The sequence below is a fragment of the Crotalus tigris genome, unplaced genomic scaffold, assembly GCF_016545835.1.
Source record: "Crotalus tigris isolate CLP2741 ecotype Arizona unplaced genomic scaffold, ASM1654583v1 scf7180000018970.2248101, whole genome shotgun sequence".
NCBI classification, from domain to species: domain Eukaryota; kingdom Metazoa; phylum Chordata; class Lepidosauria; order Squamata; family Viperidae; genus Crotalus; species Crotalus tigris.
In genome coordinates, this window is record NW_024097302.1 from 403,056 (window position 1) to 423,293 (window position 20,238).

The 20,238-nt window shown below is 36.1% G+C and overlaps 1 protein-coding gene across 8 annotated transcripts in view; it reads right to left on the reverse strand.

Annotated features, from left to right (window-relative positions):
* Nucleotides 1-20,238, reverse strand: part of P2RY1 (purinergic receptor P2Y1) — a 119,187-nt gene that overhangs the window by 86,459 nt on the left and 12,490 nt on the right. For 6 of the 8 annotated variants that reach the window (XR_005558491.1, XR_005558493.1, XR_005558489.1 and 3 more), the window contains exon 3: nt 9,130-9,173. Coding sequence is in view for 2 of the 8 variants with exons in the window: in XM_039357949.1 (XP_039213883.1) it covers nt 6,353-6,391; nt 9,130-9,173 (83 nt within the window). In the remaining 6 variants the exon portion in view is untranslated. Of the gene's footprint in view, nt 1-4,690; nt 6,392-9,113; nt 9,174-20,238 lie in introns of those variants that run through there. The other 2 variants (XM_039357949.1, XM_039357952.1) reach the window with 2 other exon arrangements.

Consider the following 20,238-nt stretch of genomic DNA (forward strand, 5'->3'; position numbering starts at 1 on the left):
ACAGGCATATAGTACTTTTGCATGAATATAGAATTGAAAACTGAATAATGAAAACATTATAGGTAATATGTAACTGAAATAAGGCACACATTATGTAGGGGTTTTCCTTAATTTCTATTAACCATAGACCCAAAGAACTAAAGAACCCTTTCAAACGCTTTATTTTAATGTAGTACTCTTTCACAAGCAAGCAAGCATTTTTACCATTTTAGTTACAGACATCATCTTCCTGCATACTTTATTAAGGACAAACAATAATGGTCAAACAGGGAGAAAAAATAACCTTGCCCTTTACTACAGATAGTTATCTCTAACTTGCTTCTTTCCCTGAGAATTGCACAATACAGCTTGTTTCTGCTCTTGCACAGCTTGTGCTTCTTACTGCTTCTTCTCCTTTTTTCCAATACATTTTTTTTAAATTCACTTTATCATCTTTACAGTAGCTTCTAGCAAAAAATTCTTTCTGGAAGGCTCCCTGATTTCTAAAGTGTTTTACAGCTATTTGAATAAGGATTTGGTGATTTTCAGCAATATAAAGGGAATAGTTCAGCATTGAGCAGGGAAGAATGTATGATGTTCTTATGATTATTCAATGTATTTGTAGATAAATATAGTAGTCCTTGACTTACAACCACAACTGAGCCCAGTATTTCTGTTACTCAGTGAAACATTTGTTAAGTGAGTTTTGCTATTTTATGACCTTTCTTGCCACAGTTGTTAAGTGAATCACTGAAGTTGTTAAGTTAGTAACACAGTTGTTAAATGAATCTGGCTTCCTTGTTGACTTTGCTTGTCAGAAGATCTCAAAGATAATCACATGACCCTGAGAACATGGCAACCATCATAACGATGAGTCAGTTGCCAAATGTCTGAATTTTGATCACGTGACCATGAGGATGCTGCAATGGTTGTAAGTGTCATAGGTCACTTTTTTCAGTGCCACTGTAACTTTGAACTAAATGAATTGTTGTAAGTTGAGGACCAGATGTATACATGGATTGTTAGTTATGACATTAGAGGTATGCTACTGCAGGAATGACCAGTATAAAATAAGTATATTATATATGGAGACAGTGAATGAGGATTGAACTGAAATAGATGAAGAGAAACAGAAAGTTCTGGTAGGATGATATAGATTTTTTTTTTGCTTGTTATTTTTCATTCTTTTCCTGCATTTTGCATAATGTTGCTAAACTCAAAAAGAAATAGAATGATGTGGTATTTACACAGGTGTCTTATTCACAGTATTGGAAAGGGGAGGTGACAATGAGTGATAATGAAGCATGCTAGATTTTAGATTTACAGCAGTATTTAAGACTTTTAATGCTACATGAAAAAGCATAATAGTTTAGACTCAAATTATTCCCCAAAACATTCTTTATATCCATTTCCTATATTCTCAAACTGCTGCAAACAAGCCAAGAAATACTTTTGATAAACAACATTTAAAAGTAAAAATAGTCAAAGAATGAATGATTTATAAGTAAAAGCACTATCTGAAATTAATTTTGAGATAGTATTCTACTTCTCAAAATGGGTAGGAAAAGTAATTTAATGACCATCCCTATTCACAACCCTTGAAGCAATCAAACAAACAAACTTCTGATAGGTAGTACTCTATTTTCATTCTCCATGTCCTATTTGAGATACAAAAGGAAAATATTAAAATTTGTCTTTTTTTTTTAGTTTGGAGTCTCTAATGATCAGTTCACATGCCCCTATACTTTTTGCATTTTTAAATTAGGCACAACAAATGCAAAGATGTATTTAATATGATGTGTACTTTTTATCCACTAGTTTTCAAACAACAGTGAAAAAAGTCTTTCCAACTAGAAATATATCCACAGATTCACATTAGTGGCAGTTTGTGAATGTTTGGATTGCATCTGGTCCAGCAGAAGTAGCCTATAATAGGAAAAGTATGACTTTCAATTTGGATTTGGTTAAAAAAATGATTCAGTCTTATTTGAAGTGACATAACAAGAAAAGCGACACAAACTCAGATTAATAGTTAAAGAGTCATTTCTAAATCTGAACTAACATTTTACTCCTAAGATGGTAAACTGTTCTGAAATTTGTTGTTGTTGTTGTTAATTGCGAAGTCGTGTCCATCCCATTGCGACCCCATGAACAACGTTCCTCCAGGTCTTCCTGTCCTCTACCATCTTCTGGAGTCCATTTAAGTTCACACCTTCCCCTTCTTCTATTGCCCTCAATTTTTCCCAGCTTTAGGCCCTTCTCCAGTGAGTCCTTCCTTCTCATTAGATGGCCAAAGTATTTGAGTTTCAACTTCAGGATCTGGCCTTCTAAAGAGCAGTCGGGGTTGATCTCTTCTAGGACTGACCGGTTTGAACACCTTGCCCTGCCTTTCTCATGATGTGCTCTGCAGGGCAGGGCGACAGTATACAGCCTTGCCGGACTCCTTTTCCAATTTTGAACCAATCAGTGGTTCCGTGTCCAGTTCTCACTGTTGCTTCTTGACCCGGATATAGGTTTCTCAAGAGACAGATAAGATGGTCTAGTATTCCCATCTCTTTAAGAACTTGCCACAATTTGTTGTGATCCACACAATCAAAGGTTTTAGCATAGTCAATGAAGCAGAAGTAGATGTTTTTCTGGAACTCCCTAGCTTTCTCCATGATCCAGCGTATGTTGGCAATTTGATCTCTAGTTCTCTGCCTCTTCGAAATCCTGCCTGTACTTCTGGTAGTTCTCGATCCACATACTGCTGGAGTCTAGCTTGTAGGATTTTAAGCATAACTTTACTAGCATGTGAAATGAGTGCAATGGTGCGATAGTTTGAACATTCTTTGGCATTGCCTTTCTTTGGAATTGGAATGTAAACTGACCTTTTCCAATCCTGTGGCCACTGCTGAGTTTTCCAAATTTGCTGGCAAATTGAGTGTAGCACTTTTACTGCATCGTCTTTTAAGATTTTGAATAGCTCAGCTGGAATACTGTCACCTCTACTAGCTTCGTTGTTGCTCAGATTTTCTAAGGCCCATTTCATTTCACATTCTAGGATGTCTGGTTCGAGGTCAGTGACCATCTCATTGTGGTAATCTGGGACGTTAAACTCATTCTTGTATAATTCTTCTGTGTAGTTTTGCCATCTCTTCTTAATCTCTTCTGCCTCTGTTAGGTCCCTGCCGTTTTGGTCCTTTATCATGCCCATCTTTGCATGAAACGTTCCCTTCATATCTCCAATTTTCTTGAAGAGATCCCTGGTCCTCCCTATTCTGTTGTTTTCTTCTATTTATTTGCACTGTTCATTTAAGAAGGCATTCTTATCTCTTCTAGCTATTCTCTGGAATTCTGCATTCAATTGGGTGTATCTTTCTCTTTTTCCTTTGCTTTTCGCTTCCCTTCTTTCCTCAGCTATTTGCAAAGCTTCCTCAGACAGCCATTTTCTTGCATTTCTTTTTCTTTGGGATGGTTTTAGTTGCTACCTCTTGTACAATGGTGCGAACTTCCATCCATAGTTCTTCAGGCACTCTGTCTATCAGATCTAATTCCTTAAATCTATTTGTCACCTCTACTGTATATTCATCAGGAATATGATTTAGTTCATACCTGAGTGGCCTAGTGCTTTTCCCTACTTTTTTCAATTTAAGCCTAAATTTTGCAACGAGAAGCTCATGATCTGAGCCACAGTCAGCTCCTGGTCTTGTTTTTACTGTCTGTATAGAACTTCTCCATCTTTGGCTGCAGAGCACATAGTCAATCTGATTTCTATGTTGACCATCTGGTGATGTCCATGTGTAGAGCCGTCTCTTGGGTTGTTGGAAAAGAGTGTTTGTTATGACCATCGTATTCTCTTGACAAAATTCTATCAGTCTGTGCCCTGCTTCATTTTGTACTCCAAGGCCAAACTTGCCTGTTATTCCGGTTATCTTTTGGCTTCCTACCTTAGCATTCCAATCCCCCATGATGATAAGGACATCATTTTTTGGTGTTAATTCTATAAGGTGCTGCAGGGCTTCATAGAACCGGTCTATTTCATCCTCTTCAGGATGGGGTTGGGGCATAGATTTGGATTATTGTGATATTGAATGGTTTGCCTTGGATTCGAATTGAGATCATTCTGTCATTTTGGGGATTGTATCCCAGTATTGCTTTTCCTATTCTTTTATTGACTATGAAGGCTACTCCATTTCTTCTGAGGGATTCTTGCCCACAGTAGTATACCTGATGGTCATCTGAGTTAAATTCACCCATTCCTGTCCATTTTAGTTCGCTGATTCCTAAGATGTCAATGTTCATTCTTGTCATCTCTTTTTTGACTACGTCTAGCTTGCCTTGATTCATGGATCTTACATTCCAGGTTCCTATGGAGAAAAGATCTTTACAGAATAAGACTTTTCTTTCACCACCAGATATATCCACAGCTGAGCGTCCTTTCGGCTTTGGCCCAGTCGCTTCATTCTTTCTGGCGCTACTAGTACTAGCCCTCTGCTCTTCCCCAGTAGCATATTGGACACCTTCCGACCTGAGGGGCTCATCTTCCAGCGTCATATCTTTTTTCCTTTTAGTACTGTCCATGGGGTTTTCATGGCAAAGATACTGGAGTGGTTTGCCATTTCCTTCTCCAGTGGATCACATTTTGTCAGAACTCTCTGCTATGACCTGTCCGTCTTGGGTGGCCCTGCACGGCATAGCTTATAGCTTCATTGAGTTACACAAGCCCCTTCACCATGACAAGGCAGTAATCCATAAAGGGGTCTGAAATTTGGGTTTATATAATAGTTTATATATAGTAAGTTTACATTTTTGATAGTGATAAGCAAATTGAGAAACATTAATAACTTAATTGTATGACATGACATAGATACATGAAAATGTATGAAATACTTGTTAGGATATGTGACTTACAGATTTTCTTGTTCCCTCTTTTGCCTTTTGCAAATAAAATAATATTAATATTATATATTAAGAGCTCCAATCAAGGACAAAAGTTATTTCTTTTCTAAAGTCATGACTACATATGAGATTCTGATCCTCACTTTCTTTTGCCATATTTTTCTTCCCCAAATATTACAATAGGCCCAAATCAACTCTCAAAGTTTAAAAGTTCTGAAAATAGCACAGAAGTCCATCTGTTGCCATTCATCTGACTAAAATTAAAAAGCATCTGTTCCAGTGTTGAAAATGGCACAATATGAGTGAAAATAATATACAGTACTAAACATATATAGATCCCTTCCTCTATATCCTTGATGTAGCATCTTCTGGAGCAAGAGAAGGCAATATTAAAGTTCTTTCCTGTTACCAGATTGCTGGGGAGAAGTGGTTAACCTGTGACTCTTGTGTCAAGGTGGCCCTCAAATTAATTTAATGTTGCTTTCAGCTTCCCTTCAAGCAGGAAATTTACACTCGACAAAACCATCTGTCACTTTTCTAACAGCAGGCTAGGAAAAATAGAAAAGTTGACAATGAGGTGTCACAAAAAGAGAATACTCAAGAGAGGACACTCAGAGAGAGACTGAGTCTTCCTGCCACTACTGCCAATGGCCACATTTATATCATACTTCAACTCCACGTACCATTGAAAAGCAGCCATTCCTCAGATTTCCTGCAAGGAAATTGTATCTCAACAAGAAACATTCTGCCTGCCATTGTGGTAAACTTTATTATCTGGTTCTCCATTGTGATATCTCCAAGTGCCATTGTGTTTGTTTTCTAAAAATGTCTATGGATTGTGTCTCACACAGATATTCTGGCTAGGCTTGCCCAAAATATTTAACCTAATAGTTGTTGTGACCTATTTTTCCAAGGTTTGTGCAACAAATTGTAATATAAACTAAGAGACAAGCTTAACCCAGATCAAAACTCTAACAAGATTAAAAATAAACAAGTTTAGAATTATGTATAAATGCAGCTGCTGGATTTTTAAATAATTTGGCTAAGAGAGTGTGGTGCAAATCCATTCTCTGTGTAATAATAACAATGAAAGTCAACTTGTAATGCATTCTGGGTTAAACAAGTGCTTTAAATTTAAAAATTGTAGTTATCAAGTGGGAATTTTGTGGTGCTCTTGAAGGTATCCAGTCTCTATAGGTGCTTATTTCCCCCAGCATTCTTTTTTCTTCTTCTTTTTGCTGCTATGTAGTAAGGAGAATGTGGGCTCTCACTTAAGGACAAGCACATTATAAATAGTCTCTACTGGTTACATAAACAACAGAAAACAATGTGTTTTGTTTTCAACATTTACTGAAAAGTATGTCATAATCTCAGCATTTTTCTGTGCCATGAATTTTAGTTTAGAATGAAGAGCAGGCACTCAAACGTCTGGTAAAACATCCCCAGAGAGTGAAATATTCCTCCAAAGATAATATCTATCTGTAATTTCCAGTTATTCTCTTCTTGAATCTGGGTTTGTCATCTCTGACCTCTGAAAGGCAAGCAAAGGGTTTCTTTCAGAATGCAGGATGGTTACAAAGCAGCTAACATTACCACTAAATCACTTCTAAGGTAATGTTGACTGAACAGGCAGTCTCTTTTTATTGCTTTTGGCAACACTACATTGAGTTTCTTATGGGATTAGAATCTTATCTTGTTTTACCTTCTATCCTAGCACATCCCAAGGGCTTGGAAGGGGAAAAAAAAGTTTTAGAAACAAGTTTTAGGGAAAGATATTGGCCTTATATCCTGCTGGAAGGACTGCCAGTAAGACTTTGCCAAACCTGTTGGAGGTTAAAATTTTAGTTAAGACATTTGTTTGATCCAGCAGGTGTTCACTGGCATTCTTCAGTAAGAAATTTGTCTAATTTATATGACAAATTTTGACTAGGGTTGGGATTGTTTCATAAATGTTTCAAAGAAGTGCTTCACAATCCACAGAAGCATGGAAGTAGTATCTATCTGCTGTTCATTAAAATAATCAATGTTTTTCATTCAGCTGCAGAAGCCTGAAAAAGTGATGTCAATGCTTTAAGAGTTGTATTAACTATAATGAGCGATTTCTTACAGAAATAGCATTTGTTTCTACCTTGAGTGGAAGTCAGTTCTTTAATGACTAGCAGAGAGTTGTAGATTTAGCATGTGTGAACTCTGAAGCACTTTTTGTTATTAGACTTGTTCAGCTCTAGAATTTATTGACATGGATAGATTTCTTCATAAGGAGTCTAGTGATTATTTTTTTAAAAAGCCTGAAATCTGAAAAAAAAAATTAATATGGGAGTACTTACTTAATCCAGATTTTAAAACCATCCAAATGTCTATAGCAGGGGTGTCAAACTCAATTTCATTGAGGGCCACATCAGTATTGCGGTTGCCCTCAGGGGGGGGATGTGGCCAGGGTGGGTGCAGCCTACTAGGTGGGCATGGAGTGGGTGTGGCCTATTAGGTGGGCATGGAGAGCTCTATATCATTCTTGTCAAGGGGGCCTGTGGGGGCTTGGGCAGGAGTGGGGCACATCTGAGGGTCTCTGGCAGAAGGGGTTGGGACCAAGGCAAGTCCCAAGGCATGGTCCACTGGAGGAGCCTCACTGTTCCTCTCAGGCCATGTGGGGGAGCTGGATGGTAGTGCGGGCTGCCCAGAGCCTGGGCAGCAGAGGTCAAATGCCCAACCTGGCTCTCGGGTATCCGCAGCACCAAGCCCAGCCCCACTTCCCCAAGGGGGCACCCAGCTGCACTTACCTCCTCCTCAAGGCTGCTGCTGTTGTGCTTGCTCTCCTTAGTCAGGTTGCTCATGATGGGTACGAGGACAAAGTCAGAGGGAGGCCCATTCCCTCTCCATGGGAGGAGACCCGGCTTTGTACCCAAAGCCTCCTTAGCAATAGAATGGGAAACCCCAGGATAGGCCAGGAGGAGGGGACAAGGGGATGGTGAAAGGGTAGCAGGACCAAACTAAGGCAGGACTTCCCTTAGACCCTCCCTCTCCTTCTTTCCTTTCTTCCTTCCTAAGTACAGAGTGGTGGGAAAATATTTGAGACGGGAGAGGGAGAAAAACAGGCAAGAAATGCAGCCAGGGCCAAGGCAGCCTCACTGTTTCCAGGATGGCTTCACGGGCCACATGAAACCACTTCACGAGCCGCATCTGGCCCCCAGGCGTTGTGTTTGACATGTCTGATCTATAGCTAGAACTTGGTCCACTACTGCAAATAAAAATTAGGACAGCTTAGAGTTTCAGAAGTGTTTCAATTTTAGCAGTTTTGAGTGAAGCAAAACTGAAAAGCAGAGTGGGCCCATTTTCAGCCAACAGAATCAAGTGATTGTGATATTTTGCTGGATTGCCCATAAAAATTTTCACACATGAGCAGCATATCCACAGAAGATGGTTTCTTTGAGATAAGTCTCTTAGTCAGGTGAAATTGATTCCACTTCAGTACTTAGAAAAGCAGAGCATTCTTCCTCTGCTGCATGAAAGAAAGCCTTGAGGCAGAACAGGCAAACTCACAATAAAAATACTTGCTCACATGTAAAGAATAACTTCAACTTCTCATTCATTCATATAAATCTTCTCTTAGAGTTAGTGGGACAGGCCTATTGGTTTGCCACTTTAATTCTGATGCAGAGATGATTCTGATGCAGGGATAGTTCTGATGCAGAGATAAAAATAAATCTCTAGTCTCCACAGTATCCTTGCATTTCTGTGTTTATGTTTCTTCCTCTTCACTTATTCCCACAAATGAAGAAATCTGAAGGTTCTAGTTTTCTAATAGATATTTCCAGAAGCAGTTATCAGTGGAGTGTTTGGGGAGTGACATTTTTTTTATTGAAAATTTTTATTTTTTAACATACAAACATTATAAAAATACAATAAAATTTTAAAGTAAAATAAATTCATAAGCAACCATTGTCTATACTACCTTTACCCCCCCTTACCCTCCCTCCCACCCCAACCCCCCTCCCTTCATGGGGAGTGACATTCTTAAACAGAAAAATGTCATCCAGAAGATCAGCATAACAGCTATGGATAGGGTCTATCCACCTTTTAAAAAAAAGAATTGGTCATTCTTGTAAATAAAATTGATGCTGAGGAAGATTTCTCTCTTCCTTCTCTCTCTGACATTGGTAGCTTGTCATTAGCAGATTTTTTATAAGGTGTGGAGCCTATTGACAGCAAAGTACCCATATTTCTTACTTTTATTTTAAATAGAACAATACACAAACCTTAGTGTGTTCATACCTTGCTGCATGAAAATACAGTAGAGAGCCTCTGACGACTTGACTCTGTAAAGGAAAGGAAAGTGTGGGCTTGTTTCTGTTCTGATTTAGTTTTGACAATGAAAATATTGTACAAAAATCCTATTATTAAAAAAGTAAAAGATGTTAAAATATATTGTATTGTTAATTATTTAAATTTCCAAGGGCCCATTTTGACTAAGTCTTTCTTCACTAAGAGGAAATTTCTGGAAGATCTACATGATTTCCTAAGCCTATTACAGCAATGCTTTACAAGAAAGTTTGAAGAAGGTTTCTGCTATTTATTCACAAATAGGACTGAAAAGAAGAAAATTGAAAAGAGCAAGGAAGCCATTAACACAACAATCCTTGCTTTTCAGAGCTCACTGTAGATTCTCTGGTAATGCTTTTTCTATTTTGGCAAAGGATTGCAGGCTTGGTCTTTTAGTTAAACAGAATGAGGGAGTATACTTTATCCACTATATTAGAAATCCATTATGTTAGAAATAAATGTAAGCAGTTTGTAAGTTATTCAGCATGATACTATATTAAATACACAATGGGATCACTTGAATTTTCTGGCGCTACCTCTGTGTATATAAGCAAAAGATCTGCACTCTGATAATACATGATAAAGAAATGAATAGTTGGCCACTGGACCTGGTTATGTGTTATTATTAAGACTATGAATTCAAGTCCCATTCTGGTGATATATAGGAAATAACACAGAACTGTATACTTTTCTTTCACTGTAAAAGAATTTTTGCCATTAAAAATATATTGTCCTTGAAAAATATTGTTTAATTTCTCATTTTATATATAGATTACGTAACTGAAAAAGCTGAAGAATTGTAGTCTGCAGGAACAACTGAGTTCTGGGCTAGGAGATCACTTGTTGAATATGAGAAAGTTCATGGATTCATTTGCTATGAGACATTGTCAGAAGTTGGCTGTCTGTCAACAAATAATTGCACAACCACTGCTGAGCAACTCATAATCATGGATATTATTCCAAAGCACTACTGTACAGTAGAAGCTTGATTAGAATATATGCTGCTGGTCAACAGAGATGCTACTAAATCCAAGATATTACTAAGAGAATTAATTAGCAAATGAAGAATCCTCTTAGAGAACAGAAGGCTTTCTTGAGAAAAGGCCATTCTGCCCCAAAGAAGGAGGATAAATGTCACAATTTTTTATGGATAACAGCAAATAATATTTTTAAAAAATGGTAAAAATTAGTTCTTATGTTTCCCCATGCAGTACTTAACTTCCACCATTCCAGATCACATACTGAATTAAACATGAAATATAATAAGTTTATATGTGTATATTATACTACTTGATCATATTTGATTTAAAGAGGCTTTTACTGTAATAAAGCATGGTTAATAATATTAAGATCAATAATATTGAAAAAATAAAATGGATTTCAAAAAAGCTACTTTAGGACCAGGGAAATGGCAAACAACTGGATTGTCAAGTGTTAACGAAATGCAAGAAACATTGAAGGAAACTATACAAATAGCAAAGATCTGAATGTTTTCTTCATCTACATTTAATGCAGAATGTGGAAGGCTAATAGTTATTCTTGAGCTGATATTTTCAGTCAGGGAATTTAATGGTGAGAAAGAGATCTAGATCTTGCTGAGGAGTTGAAGATAAACAAATCACCAGGTCCAGATGGTATTCATCTGAAAATTCTTAAGGGACTCAATTATATTATAATAAAAACATGGCAAATCCCTCACATTGCTTCTAAATAAGAGAACTGGAAAACTCCAATGTTATGCCAATTTTTGCTTATTTAATTAAAGAAGTTATCCAGATTAATTCAAGAAATTGCTAGGTGGTAAGGATGGTATTTGTTCAAGTTAAATTAATGTTAAGTATTACTAAAAAATAAATTAGTCAACATAAACGTTGTGTCCAGTAGAAGCTCTATAGCATTCTTGCAAATGACACAAACCATGAATTTATATCATTGCCTCAATCAATAATCCTCTTGTGACAATATTTTGATTTTTTTCAGCTTAGAAAGAAAAGCCTAGTGGCATTACTCAGCTGGCTTTAACAAATTACAAAAAGCTAAACAGATTCAGATCAACACCTTCTCCCAGAGTGGTAGACAAGAACATAGGGGAACATAGGAAAAAACAACAACCTTGAGTCATCTAGTGGAACAAATGGTGACTAATTCAGAATCTTCATGGCAAATAAATTATGTTCAGTTCCATGAAATGGGTGAAGATAATGGCTTTATGTGCAACTTAACAACTTTTTGTATACATCTGCATGCCGCAGGGGAATCTTACTACCAGAAGTTAATAAAAAAAAAAAGCCTAAGAAAGGAGCAGGATTTTAAGAATATAATTGTTATCACAATCTCTGAAAAGACATTTGGCTTTACTGTTTCCATCTGCCACAGTATGTTCAAAAATAAATATGTCATTAATCTATTAGTTAAGGTGACCAACTTTTTTACAATGAAAAGGAGGCCACAAATAAATTGAAGAAAAATATATTGTAAATAAAAGAAACATTTTATTCATTGCAACAATAATACAGAATACACTATAATATGATAAATGCATAATAAAAACATTTGTAACAATAACATTTTATATTGTAATTATGCTTACATGCCACGCCCCTGCCCGCAGCTGCCCCACCAGCACTGCTGTCCCACCGTGTAAAGCGGGCCCCATGGCTCCCAAAACACCAGCTGTGCTGGCTCCGGCCCTGGGGGGCCAGCCCGCTGTTGACACATCTCGCCTGCAACCGCTCCACCAGCACCACCATCCACCCTGCACAGCCCCGTGTAGAGCAGGCCCCGCAACTCTCACAGCATGGGGGGAAGCCAGCCACTGCCACCCCTCACACCCCCCACCCGCAGCAGCCCCGCTGCCCCTGCCTCTTGCGCCCGCAGCCATTATTGCCCTAGCAGGGCCGAAGATCAAGAGAAAGTTACCGTGGCGTTGCCGCTGCAGTCTCCTCCAGGTATCTTTGGGACTAACTAGGAGATGGTGTAGTTGGGTAACAGGGAGGGGTGCAAAATTCCTGCCAATTTGTCTTCACTGCAGACAACTTACACGTGCAAAGTTTGCCGGCCAGGTGTTTTGGCGCGCTCAGCAGCAATTCCTATTGGCTTTCGAAAGCCAATAGGGGGAGTAGCACAGCTCATGCAAAAGTTGAAAAAAAAAAACATCAAAAAAAGGTGCCGGAATGCCATTCTGAGCGTTCTATGAGAAAAAAAGCCCCACAGATTAGTCTTCAAATATCGAAAAGGAGGACATGTAGGAGGATACTTTTCGAGGGAGGACAGAACTCACAAAAAGAGGACTGTCCTCTCTAAAGGAGGACAGTTGGTCACCTTATATTAGTTCAATATATTTTCATTCTTCAATTTTTGTTCTATACAAATCTGTTTACAATACTGAACATGAATTAAACATTAGCAATAACCTGATCTAAAATATTAGCTCATGAATCCTGAGGGGGAAAAAAACCTTGCAATTTTCAAATTAGGTTTATCCCAAAGTATACATTTAGCATGAAAATAAGAATCAAAGTAGTACCTCCACCCCAAAATCTCTGGATATGTCTTACAGCTTTTAATACTGGAAATATAACCGGAATTTTGCTTTAAAAAAATAAACCAAATTCCTGAGTTGACAACAGAGAAATAACCTAGGAACTTTCCAGTTGTGTCCACATTTAATTTTTTTTTTAAAAAAATGGTTACTTAGATGTCATTAGGAGATCTAAGTCATCATATATGCCTAATGGTAAAATGGAAACAGGGAAAGTTCAAAATTCCATCATGATATGAATGTTGTCATTTCATTATCTTTTTTTAAAAAATGGGTTTTATTTTTCCCGTAAAGTTTCTCAAATCCTTTTAATGTATTTAAAATAACTTAAATGTATATCAGTTTTAAAACAGTATTGTTTTATGACATTTATATTCCTTCATAAACTGATTCTGCCAGTAAGCATCAATCTGATATATCTAAACTTAAAATCAAAGGAAGATATTTAAAAGAGTTCAAATCCCAAGCTAATTCCCAGTTTTTACATATCCCAGGGGTATTTCAATCTATATAACATAATAACTTATCAATATATAATAATAATTAGCACTCTGTGACAGCCATTTTTATTTTTGGAATGACGTTTAGTTACCTTGTTAAGACAACCCAGTAATTCCAATACCAAATCAAATATAATAGGAGATTAAAATTCCTTGTGCCAATTAAATGGCTAATAAAATAATCCCAGCAGTAATAAATCATGCCAAAAGATTACTAATCCAATTAGTAAAAGAAACAAATCCATATTTAGTCAAAGCTTGCTTAAATTTCCCATATTTTGATCTAGAGTCCACCTTTACCAATTCCATTTTTTCTGATTGTATGCCTAAAAATATGAATTAAGGTTCTAATATTACCTAGATTTTGTTGACCTTTTATACAATCAGACTGTGAAGGAGGGACTATCCAAAGTAATATTGACATCAGGATTTTTATTAAAATGTTGGCATCAACATTTTAAAACAAAGTCAAGCAATAGTTTGAAAAGTCTATGATAACTTTCAAAATCATATTGGCCCCCTTTGAAAGAAGACAGGAAAGCTTTATTCAAAATGGTGTTCTAAATTTTCAACAATACTTAAGCAAAGAAGTGGACGCTTGCATCATTTTTTTTAAAATAATACAACTCTTCCAGAGTTTACATATGTTTAGACTATTTATTTACCTACTTTATCTCTTCAAGAAATTACGGACACCATAAAATTCTATGGAAACAGGAGTATTGGCTATGCTATTGAATGATTCAAGTGTTATTCAGTAGCATAGCCAACATTCCTGTTTCTGTAGATTTTTTCCTGAAGAGAAAAAGGAGGTTAAAAAAAAAAAAAACAGTTTGAAAATATATAAGCCCTGGAAAAGTTGTATTATTTTAAAAAAATGATTAGTTTCTTCCTCAATAACTTCTGACTCAATATTTTCAAGTCAGTTTTTCAATAAAAACGTTGGTACATAATAATAATTATCTTGCCCTCAGCAATCTTATAATAACAATAATAATAATATTACTTTGTTGTTTCAAACAAGAATTTTCTGCTTTTCCCTGCTTACTCCAATGCTTTTGTTTAATACAAAGTTTGTGCATAAATCTATCTAATTTAGCAGGTATTTTTTCATTTATTAAATGAATAGAATAAAAATACACAATACATAATTACAATTGTATAGAATATGCAATTTAGCAGTCACATTTATTTAATTCCTAAGTCATTTTGATATATTTTAAATAGGTTGGTCATTGCTTTAGAAGCCCAAAGTGGATTAGACTCATTTGGGAGAGAGTTGTAGCTTAGGGATTTACAGTAGTACTTGCTTTGCATGCAAAAGAAACCAAGTTGGAAAATATTTCAATCTGAAACCTGAGAAGCTAAACTAAACAGAATATTACTCATTGTAGACATTTCTTATGTTGTTTAAATGGCCATCATTCATAGCATCCATACCCCTACTCTGTAGCAATAAGACTGTAACTCTTCAAATGTCCCACCAGTATGTTTACTGAGCTTGTTGGGTAGGAATTTGGAACAACCTGCCTCCAGAAGCAGTGAATGCTCCAACACTGGAAGTTTTTAAGAAGAGACTGGACAGCCATTTGTTTGAAATGGTATAGGGTTTCCTGCCTGAGCAGGGGTTTGGACTAGATGACCTCCAAGATCCCTTCCAACTTTATTATTAATATTATTATTAAATACAAATCCATCATTTGTGGTGGGCATCTGATTAGGTAAGACTGCTATTGGACATCTACTACTTCTACTACTCTCTCACTTACTGTGTTTTATATATTTAAAAAAACCCAAACCTAAAGAAAAATAAAGCCAAATAGTGGGATATCCCAGCACTACTATTTTGCAAAGTGATACAAACTAGGCCTGAGCAATTATTTGTTTTGATGACTGATTTCATAAAATCAAGGATGCTTTCCTCCAAATAAAGTCAGAATTGTGAACTGAATTGATCCAATTCATATATTTTAATTGATTCAGATGTTCAGACTGATGGGATGGTTCATAAGGGAAAGAGTAAGCAGCTTGTAAATGTTGGAAAAATAAATAAATTTCTTTGATAATTGGATTACATCCAATTCACGATGTCTAATATAAAGGGAGTGGAGGTTTGTTCAGATAATAAATCTTGATTTTATAATAGGTACAGTATGTTAGAAGTATGCAGGATAATCTTTACCTTCAGCTATGAAATGTTGGTGATGTATGACTGTGACTTTGGCCTCTGGCTATAGCAAAGATAAAATTCAAATGTATTTAAAACAGAGTCAGTCTTTCCTGCACAGACTAGTTCTGATTCAGTCACCAAGTTAAAGAGATCTATTTTTTGGGCCAAGTGTCCATCAATGTCACTTTAATATCCCATGGAGTGATTTCACATGAAATTATGTGAAAACTAAGCTCTGTAAAATCTAATCTTTCAAACTATGGATACTAAATAGTTGGATAATGTATTCTGAATATATTATAATTATTTTTCAAAGCAATGCAGCTAGGTATGTTTTTGCTGCTCCCATTCTGAACATCAAAACCAGGGTCTAAATTAGTTAGAGTCACGAATGTAGACTTTTTCTTTTCTTTTTGGTGCTCATTTAAATAATAGCCATATGTTCACTTTCATATTATGAGTAAATTTGTTTTATAGGCTGTCAGCAATCTCCTATTTAAAGGATTAATCAAATCCACACTGCCTAGTCCTGTAATGTGATATAATGCTACACCATAAGCATCTGTTCCTAATCACAATGAGACCAAAATGACAAAATGTATGTCACAATAATGCAAGCGCTACCTTTTCCTACCTGAATCACCCATAAATACAAGTATAAGAGGCAGAGATTTTAACACAAAATGATGCACATTATGTCACTTGCCTCCCTAGGCCCAGTAGTCAAGTACATTTTTTCAATTCTTGGGATGTGTTTAAATTTTAGGTTGCTGTAAATCAATGTGTGATTTTATTTACTTACTGTTTTTTGTATTTATTTTTAAATAAAAAAACTGATGAGACAACAGTCATCTTTTTAGAGAGCCAGTTTAGTATAGTGGTTAAGGCTGAAACTAGGAGACTGACTTCTAGTCCTGCTTTAGGCATGAACGCCAGCTGGGTGACCTTCAGCCTCTCTCTCTCTCTCTCTCTCTCTCTCTCTCTCTCTCTCTCTCTCTCTCTCTCTTTCTCTCTTTCTCTCTCTCTCCCTCCCTCCCTCCCCCCCCCTCTCTCTCTCTCAGCCCAACCCACCTCACAGGGTTCTTGCTGTGGGGAAAATAGGAGGAGGAAAGAATATTTGTTGTTTGAATGGTCTGGTTTCTTACTTATTCATGTGCTGGATCTAAATCAATATGCTTTTAATTTGGTAAAATACCAGGCTTCAATAAATTCACGTGTGTGGTGGGAGTTGGCATGGCCAATGATTTTTGTTCCTTCCCAATCAAACTGGTGTTGCTCATTGCCAATGTGGCTCAAGATCAGGGATTGCATGGCCAAAAATCCCTGATCTCAAACCATATTGAAAATGAACAATACCAGTTCAATTGGGAAGGAACAAAAATCATTGGCCAGGCCAACACCTATCACACAAATGAATTGATTGAAGCCTGGTATTCTACAAAAGGAACAATTAACAAGCATATTGATTTAGAACCAGCATATGAATACATAAGAAACCAGACGATTTCAATGATCAGTCAACAAGAGAACCAATCAGCTGCTTAGAATTTTAGCTCCAAACGAACAACCAAGTGACCACACTGGCACACAAGACAGATATACGAGGAAAAGACAAGAAACCCCTGCTGCTGATATTATCTAGTCTGGTAATGAAAAGTTCAGAAGCTAAATTGAAACAAGCTTGGAGAGCAAACCACTTTCAAAATCTAATAAACAAACAAACAAATAAATATCCACACATTAAAAAAAGTTCTGACCATTTGTGATCATAGTTAAGTGGATGGATGCCTAAGTACTATCTATAATTCTTGAATTGCTTTTGTTCTGGCTCAGGTTCAGCTAGAGCTTCTGAACTGCTTGAGGTCAAATTGTTTGTTATCTGGACCAACAAATCAGTTTCCAAATCAACTTTTGGATGGTAGTGAACTCTCTTGGCAGATTCAGACTTTAACATAAAACATTATTATCAGAAGAGCTTTCCTGCTCCAGATTAAATCCTAAATCAGCTCTAATCCAACAATTTACTTCTGAAAGTAACCAAACATACACTAATAGGATCAGCACAACCATAATAGCCCCTTTCAATACCTAACAAATAATTGTTAGGCAAATATCAGCATCAATATCTCCACCACTATTGAATATTGAATAGAAATGTTGAAAGGAGTTCTCTAACAGCTAATGTTGATACTCACAAGGTTAATATATGACAATGCAGTCTTACTACATTTTTAACTGAAGTTAAAATGCTAACAATGTATCCTTGTTTTATTTATATATGAATATTTCTTTTCCATGTCTTATATCTTTATGGAATTAACTCATGTGATCAAACTAAGAAAATAACAGATCCATAAGGAGTAAGATTAGCTGTTTAATCCATGAATGTAGTTTATGTATTAGTTCTCTGCTAATATTATGTGGCAGTTCCTCCCACCCACCCTCCCTCTTTTCCTTCCTTCCTTCCTTCCTTCCTTCCTTCCTTCCTTCCTTCCTTCCTTCCTTCCTTCCTTCTTTCCTTCCTTCCCTCCTTCCTCCCTCTCCCTTTTCTCAAACATTCAGTTTGAATTCAATAATGTGTTAATTACTGAGTACACCACAAAGACTGTGATCAGATGGTGGGTGGGTGGTTATGCTTGTTTCCAAAATGTCAAGAGCCAATTTACAACAGGATCTTATGAGCTAATATGTGGGTACTGCAAGTTGGACAGACTGAACTATTACCAGTTCTGACACTAATATCAGCAACCACTGAACTATGGATATCTTCAATGCCTTGACGAAATCTGGAGTTGATGATACTTAATTTTGAGATTCACTCCAAACCATGTTAGCAATTTATAATGCTTTATACAATTTATCTGAATACCCCCACCTGTATTTATGTGCAGTAAAATTACAGTTGGAAAGCATATTCATATAACAAAATAGTCTGTGCTATGTCAAACTACAATTATATTACTTCAGATTTCAAGTACAGAGTGTGGCTGTTACCCAAAGAAAAAAAATGAAGAAAGAAAACCCCCTTTAAATTTAAAAAGAAACATTTTATTTTGTTGCGTTCTTTATTTCAACCTTGTACCACATATGATTTATGGAAATTATATTTTGATACAAAAGAAAACATTGTGGCCAGTTTGAGCTTTTGATTGGGACCAGTTCCACTAGCACTTTAATAGTGGAATCCTATGTGGGTCTATTTAAAAAAAAAAAGCTTTTATTTTCAAGCTAAATGTGTATAATAGTTTAAGCTAAAATAATATTCAGCCATAATCTGCTTGAGCAAAGCAGTTCTACTTGTTATTGGCACAAATATTTTTCACTGATTTTCCTCCCAATTATCAAAGACCTTGAGGACATGTCCCATTTTTTCCCCCAAAGTAAATCTCTAAATCCTCAAAGGAAGTTTATTACAGGAACAGTGAACATAAAGGGAAGAAAGGCTGATAAAATCCAATTTAAATGGCAAGCGTGAGCTTTCTGATAAGAACAAAGCCTACTTTTCCTTCCAAATATTACAATAAAATGGGTCTGATAAGAAGCAACCTGCATTAATGAAGTAAATTACATAATTGACAGCCAGCCTTGTGATTGATTTCTTCTCTGAAATGGAGGGATTTCAATTCAATACTCTTCAAGCCTGAAGTGAGTATCTCTGCATTTAGCACAATGCTGTAATAACATAGTAACCAACAAATCAATGTTCTATCACTTTATTGGATTTTGTTTATTCTGTAAGTAACTCAGTACAATGCTAGAAACTCTGTGGAAGCAGTTCAGTTCTATTGCCACCAAAATGTTACAAGACAGTATTTGGCATGCCTTAACAAAAAACGCATGCAATCAACACAGACTTTTAATACAAAAATGGACAATCTTTTTATTCAAGAAGTATGCAGTTAATTGTTGTTTTATTCCTTAAATTACTAGAAGCTTTATTCCACAACAGAACCTGAGAAGCTTAAATATCAAGTAACACTGTCTCTTTAGGCAAATCAAATGACACGGTTATCACTAATAAATCTTGAATTACTCAACAATATTACAGAAAAGTAGAAAAATAAAACATTTTCACATATGCACTTGAAAACACACTATAAAATCCAAACCTGTAAAACATTTAGCACATAAATTATACCTTTGTGTTTTCCTTCATAATACTTTGAAACACTTGTGGTTTGTCCTTGAATACTTCACTTGGACTGCTAAATTGTGTCCCATTCCTTATGAATGATTTTGTATTTGGAAAGGTACAGTCCAAAGCACTGAGCAGACATATATTTTTGCTCTATTGCTATGTAAACAAATACCCCATGACAATTTAATTTCCAGCTTCCAATCTGCATAGTAAAGGTGAAGCTTGTTAGTTATGTGAATGTTTGAATTTATTTTGCTACAACCCTCTTTCATGCCTTTATTTGCAAGGCACAAATATATATAGCTTAGAAGCCTAGATTCTGAGATACTTGAAAAGAGAATTCAATTCAGAGATAAAAAATTGCTTTATTATAAAACTTCATTTAGGGCAATTATAGAGCATAAATGAAATTTGTAATTAATTGCTTATTTTGTAAATTATGGAAACATTGCTTTTGAGGCACTGGGAAAATTTTTGATTTCTCAATTTTTGTCTTTCCCAAGCATCTAAAGTAAGAGGAAAAAATATACCTGCAGTCCTCGACTAAGACCACAATTGAGCCCAAATTTTATGTTCATTTTATGGCTTTTCTTGCCACAGTTGTTAAGTGAATCATTGCAATTGTTAAGTTAATAACATGGTTGTTAAGTGAATCTGGTTTCCCCATTGACTTTGCTTATCAGAAGTTTGCAAAAGCTGATCACACGATCCC